Source organism: Oncorhynchus kisutch, linkage group LG17, assembly GCF_002021735.2.
Source record: "Oncorhynchus kisutch isolate 150728-3 linkage group LG17, Okis_V2, whole genome shotgun sequence".
Lineage (NCBI taxonomy): Eukaryota > Metazoa > Chordata > Actinopteri > Salmoniformes > Salmonidae > Oncorhynchus > Oncorhynchus kisutch.
In genome coordinates this window covers 4,026,638-4,033,726 of record NC_034190.2, presented here as the reverse complement: position 1 = coordinate 4,033,726, position 7,089 = coordinate 4,026,638, and the positions used below count along the sequence as shown (strand labels likewise).

At 39.1% G+C, this 7,089-nt stretch overlaps 1 protein-coding gene across 1 annotated transcript; it reads left to right on the top strand.

The window, feature by feature from the left end:
- Positions 1-1,030: 1,030 nt before the first annotated feature.
- On the top strand, positions 1,031-7,089 carry LOC109881738 (gap junction alpha-4 protein). The gene is made up of 2 exons (XM_031795010.1): positions 1,031-1,906; positions 6,108-7,089. The coding sequence occupies exon 2, from the start codon at positions 6,118-6,120 to the stop codon at positions 6,952-6,954; it is 837 nt and encodes a 278-aa protein (XP_031650870.1). The 5' UTR covers positions 1,031-1,906; positions 6,108-6,117; the 3' UTR covers positions 6,955-7,089.

Sequence of the window (7,089 nt, the reverse complement as noted above, 5' to 3'; positions counted from 1 at the left end):
AAATCTTAATGCTACAGCATACAATTACATTCTAGACAATTCTGTGCTTCTAAATTCGTGGCAACAGTTTGGGATCAAATGGAATGCCAATGAGATGGTGCGAGGCCTTGCTTCCAGGCCTACATCAGTGATTCTCACTAATGCTCTTGTGGCTGAATGGAAGCAAGTCCCTGCAGAAATGTTCCAACATCTAGTGGAAAGCCTTCCCAGAAGAGTGGAGGCTGTTATAGCAGCAAAGGGGGGGACCAACTCCATATTAATGCCCATGATTTTGGAATGAGATGTTGGGCGAGCCGGTGTCCACATACTTTTGGTAATGTAGTGTACTTTTGTAATGTAGTGTACTTTCGGTAATGTAGTGTACTTTTAGTAATGTAGTGTACTTTTGGTAATGTGGTGTACTTTTGGTAATGTGGTGTACTTTTAGTAATGTAGTGTACTTTTAGTAATGTAGTGTACTTTTGGTAATGTAGTGTACTTTTGGTAATGTTGTGTACTTTTGGTAATGTAGTGTATTTTTGGTAATGTAGTGTACTTTTGGTAATGTAGTGTACTTTTGGTAATGTGGTGTACTTTTGGTAATGTGGTGTACTTTTAGTAATGTAGTGTACTTTTAGTAATGTAGTGTACTTTTGGTAATGTAGTGTACTTTTGGTAATGTTGTGTACTTTTGGTAATGTAGTGTATTTTTGGTAATGTAGTGTACTTTTGGTAATGTAGTGTACTTTTGGTAATGTAGTGTATTTTTGGTAATGTAGTGTACTTTTGGTAATGTAGTGCACTTTTGGTAATGTGGTGTACTTTTGGTAATGTAGTGTATTTTACCCCTTATTTCCGTCACTAGACATTCTCCATATATGCAGTACTTCCATGTGTTTTTGTCCCGGTATCAGGACCTTCAGATGAGTGAGGCCTGTGGGCATCCTAGAGCAAAACAACCGATATGTACCAGTTTGTGAGTCTCACCTTTACACAGATGGGTCATATTAGTGGGTAACCAAGACGCTACAGACGATTTTGTGAGAATACCGATTTTTGGGATGTCTCGTGGTCTGACAAACACCGCTCTAGCTCTGTCAACTTTCTCCGCGGATGCGGAAGTGTTACATAGGCGGATGCGGTGGATTGAGAAGCATCCACATATCTCTAGTTTAAACTGGCTGATTTTTATGGGGTTTATTTTATTATGCTAATTCCATTTCGGCCGGGTTGATCTTCTGATATCTTATCCAAAGAAAATAATAAACATCGTCTGAAGGTATCGATCTATTTTCTGCACTAATTCAGTGTTTTTCCTTGTCAGCATCGATGGTTTAACCGCTCATTGAACAACACTAACGGAGCAAACAGTTCATTCCGCTGGTGCGTCATCTTCCCAGAAAAGCGGTGACTGGCGCCATTGTGTGGATTTACGGGACATTTCACGAAACGAGTTGTTAACTCTAACTTCTTAGGAATTGAATAAATCAACAAACTTCGATGAAAATACAACGTGTCCAATCTATTGTTGAACAGACCGTTTTGAAAGCTTTTTTTTCTTCATACCTTTATGGTTTCGGGACAACTGGTCAATTGAGTAGCATAGATTACACCACTTTCTATACCTATTGCTCAACTTTGATAAGATAAGTGCTGCAGATATCCACTTGAAGGTCTATCACTTATTCAAGATGAGTAGTTCAACAAATAAACCCTTCTAGATCGACGGTCCATCTCGGAGGAGTGAACAGATACATATTTTTAGAATTCATCCATTCCTTTCCTGGACCAAGTTCCTGTGGGCAGGCCAATAAAATGCATTGGAAAATTCTCCCCGCTCATTCCGACTGGAGTGCTGGTTAAAGAACACGTCTACGGAGTACTGACCGGTCAACAAAAGAAAATAACCGAACTTCACAACTGATAGGTAAGAGATGCAGCGCTTTCATTCCATAACGGGTCTTTTTTAAAGTATTCTTATGACATTGTGGGCACATGATACCCGTGTTGATTTACATTTGGCTGAGTTTATTTAACTTGGCAAGTCAGTTAAGAACACATTCTTATTTTCAATGACGGCCTAGGAACAGTGGGCTACCTGCCTCTAACCACTAGGCTACCTGCCTCTAACCACTAGGCTACTTGCCTCTAACCACTAGGCTACCAGTCTCCTCTAACCACTAGACTACCAGTCTCCTCTAACCACTAGACTACCTGTCTCCTCTAACCACTAGGCTACCTGCCTCTAACCACTAGACTACCTGCTCTAACCACTAGACTACCTGCCTCTAACCACTAGACTACCTGCCTCTAACCACTACACTTCCTGCTCTAACCACTAGACTACCTGTCTCCTCTAACCACTAGACTACCTGTCTCCTCTAACCACTAGACTACCTGCTCTAACCACTAGACTACCTGCCTCTAACCACTAGAGTACCTGCCTCTAACCACTACACTTCCTGCTATAACCACTAGACTACCTGCCTCTAACCACTAGACTACCTGCTCTAACCACTAGACTACCTGCCTCTAACCACTAGACTACCTGTCTCCTCTAACCACTAGACTACCTGCTCTAACCACTAGACTACCTGCCTCTAACCACTAGAGTACCTGCCTCTAACCACTACACTTCCTGCTATAACCACTAGACTACCTGCCTCTAACCACTAGACTACCTGCTCTAACCACTAGGCTACCTGCCTCTAACCACTAGACTACCTGCCTCTAACCACTAGACTACCTGCCTCTAACCACTAGGCTACCTGCTCTAACCACTAGGCTACCTGCTCTAACCACTAGGCTAACACCTAGGCTACCTGCCTCTAACCACTAGGCTACCTGCCTCTAACCACTAGGCTACCTGCCTCTAACCACTAGGCTACCTGCCTCTAACCACTAGACTACCTGCCACCCCAGTTGTCAACTAACGTGAATTCACTGTGAAATCAACAAAACTATTCACAATGTCATTGGATTTAGGTTACAGTAGGGTGGAAAACGAAATGCTGTTATGATGTTATGACTTTTTGCAAATCCAGTTGATTCAAAGTCATCACAGATTTTTTTTTAATGGTTTTTGTGTGTGTGTGGGGGGGGGGGGGTTAAAATGACTTGGAAACAACGTCGATTCAACCAATTATTTTTGCCCAGTGGGGTATGACTGCTGGGAACAGCTAGAACAGAGGCAATGACCCTGGTTACAAGACATGGACATAACCTTCTCTACCATAGAAGTCCAGACCTCTGGGCAGTTGCGGTGATACACTTACCGTAGCCCACAGGACTGTTTGCTTATACTGTTAAAAACAAATCTAATTGTTTCAACTCATTATGATTAAGGGAGAAGTTAGATATTTTACAACCAACATTTTAAGACCAAATGCACAGATCTAAATAGACAGGAATTACAAAAAAATATAGGAATATTAGAACGAGCAATGTCAGAGTCCGGAATATAAATGTACACTGAGTTTACAAAACATTAAGAACACCTGCTCTTTACACTGAGTGGACAAAACATTAAGAACACCTGCTCTTTACACTGAGTGGACAAAACATTATGAACACCTGCTCTTTACACTGAGTGGACAAAACATTAAGAACACCTGCTCTTTACACTGAGTGGACAAAACATTATGAACACCTGCTCTTTACACTGAGTGGACAAAACATTATGAACACCTGCTCTTTACACTGAGTGGACAAAACATTAAGAACACCTGCTCTTTCCATGTCATAGCCTGACCAGGTGAATCCAGGTGAAAGATATGATCCCTTATTGATGTCACCTGTTAAATCCACTTCAATCAGTGTCGATGAAGAAGAGGAGACGGCCTTGAGACTATTTGAGACTTGGATTGTGTATGTGTGCCATTCAGAGGTTGAATAGGCAAGAGAAAAGATTGAAGTGCCTTTGAATGGGATATGGTAGTAGGTGCCAGGCACACCGGTTTGGGACAAGAACTGCAACGTTGCTGTATTCAAATCAGTATAATAAAACACTAATAAAAGTCATATGTTGAACCACAGCTGGGTAATATGATACAGACAGAAAGCCTACAATAACGTATGTTTGAATAGTATCCATGGGGGCTCATTGCAGACCTTAAGACCAAAACATGAAGGTGGAACATGTTTGGGTGGTGAACTCATGGAGAGAGAAGGTTAAGGGGTGTTATGTTGTGTTTACATGATGTCTAGTAAAAAACATTCTATTGTTCTACAAACCTACAAGTTAGATCACTCAAGACATGTCTTTACAAAATAACATGTCTTTACAAAATAACATGTCCTTAGAAAATAACACGTCTTTACAAAATAACATGTCTTTACAAAATAACACGTCTTTACAAAATAACATGTCTTTACAAAATAACATGTCCTTAGAAAATAACACGTCTTTACAAAATAACATGTCTTTACAAAATAACACGTCTTTACAAAATAACACGTCTTTACAAAATAACACGTCTTTACAAAATAACATGTCTTTACAAAATAACATGTCTTTACAAAATAACATGTCTTTACAAAATAACATGTCTTTACAAAATAACATGTCTTTACAAAATAACACGTCCTTACAAAATAACACGTCTTTACAAAATAACATGTCTTTACAAAATAACATGTCTTTACAAAATAACATGTCTTTACAAAATAACACGTCTTTACAAAATAACATGTCTTTACAAAATAACATGTCCTTACAAAATAACACGTCCTTACAAAATAACACGTCCTTACAAAATAACATGTCCTTAGAAAATAACACGTCTTTACAAAATAACACGTCTTTACAAAATAACACGTCTTTACAAAATAACACGTCCTTACAAAATCACAGCGAGATGTCAGTTCAGACACAAACAGACTAAGAAAAAACGTTAAGTGTTTTAAAATAGAAAGAGGTTATAATAATGTATTAACATAATGATGTATTAGCATAATAATGTATTACCATAATAATGTATCAACATAATGATGTATTAGCATAATGATGTATTAGCACAATAATGTATTACCATAATAATGTATTAACATAATGATGTATTAGCATAATAATGTATTACCATAATAATGTATCAACATAATGATGTATTAGCATAATGATGTATTAGCATAATAATGTATTAACATAATAATGTATTAACATAATAATGTATTAACATAATAATGTATCAACATAACGATATATTAGCATAATGATGTATTAGCATAATGATGTATTAGCATAATAATGTATCAACATAATGATGTATTAACATAATAATGTATTAACATAATAATGTATTAACATAATACATACATAATAATGTATTAGCATAATGATGTATTAGCATAATGATGTATTAACATAATAATGTATTAACATAATAATGTATTAACATAATAATGTATTAACATAATAATGTATTAACATAATGTATTAACATAATGATGTATTAACATAATAATGTATTGACATAATAATGTATTAACATAATGATGTATTAACATAATGATGTATTAACATAATAATGTATTAACATAATAATGTATTAACATAATAATGTATTAACATAATGATGTATCAACATAATGATGTATCAGCATAATGATGTATTAGCACAATAATGTATTACCATAATAATGTATTAACATAATGATGTATTAGCATAATGATGTATTAGCATAATGATGTATTAACATAATAATGTATCAACATAATAATGTATTAACATAATAATGTATTAACATAATAATGTATCAACATAATAATGTATCGACATAATAATGTATCAACGTAATAATGTATTAACATAATAATGTATTAACATAATAATGTATTAACATAATAATGTATTAACATAATGATGTATTAACACACAATTTCCCAGCATGTATTCACAGATGTTTCACCATTGTGTCATAGAAAGTGTGTGTGTGTGTGTGTGTGTGTGTGTGTGTGTGTGTGTGTGTGTGTGTGTGTGTGTGTGTGTGTGTGTGGGAGAGAGAGAGAGAGAGAGAGCTAGAAAGCGAACGTCTGTGCATGGACACTTACATCTCATACCTGTATATGTGTATTTCAATGTGTTTACGTGCTAACCTGTTAACATGAGTTCACCTGTCTCCCCCTGCAGGTGACAGAGGATGTCCAGAGCTGACTGGTCCTTCCTGGAGCAGCTGTTGGAGGAGGGGCAGGAGTATAGCACCGGGGTGGGCCGTGTCTGGCTCACTGTCCTCTTCCTGTTCCGCATGCTGGTCCTGGGCACCGCCGCAGAGTCAGCCTGGGACGACGAACAGAACAGCTTCGTCTGTAATACCAAGCAACCTGGATGTACCGCCGTGTGTTACGACAAAGCTTTCCCCATATCACATTACCGCTATTTTGTCCTCCAGGTGATTTTTGTTTCCACACCAACTATTTTCTATTTTGGGTATGTGGCCATGAGGGCTGCAAAGGAGAAGAACGAGGAGGAAGATGAGGAGAAGAAGAGGTCGGAGGAGAGTGGTTGTGAGGGACAAGAGAGGGGAGGAGTAAAGAAGAATGGAGAGAAGAAGAGGGAGGTGAGAATGCGGGATGAGATAGAACAACTAGTGGAGGAGAAAGGAGGTAGAAAGGTGGTGAAAGCTCTCCCAGAGGCTCCTAAGCTGAAGGGCCGTCTCCTCTGTGCCTACGCCGCCAGCATCCTCCTCAAGGTCCTCCTGGAGGTCGGCTTCATTGTCGGACTATGGTACCTCTATGGCTTCGTGATCCCGGCCCGGTTCGAGTGTGTCCGCGACCCCTGTCCTCACACGGTGGACTGCTTCATCTCCAGACCCACGGAGAAGACCATCTTCACCATCTACACCCAGACCATCGCTGGAGTCTCTCTCCTTCTCAACCTGGTAGAGCTTCTCCACCTCCTCCAGCTGGCCATCACCCATCACCTGGAGAAGCGCTATGCCCAGGAGCAGTACACCTTTCCTGGCATAGCTGTGGTCTGAGTCCGGCCTGGTGCTCCAAGCCTGGAGATGGAGATGCAGCAAGCTTCGCCTTACCAGGAGAAGGGCCATCTGCATTTACCCATGAGGGAGGCCAGCTACACCAAGCCCAGAGAGAGTTATCTGATCCTAGGGGGA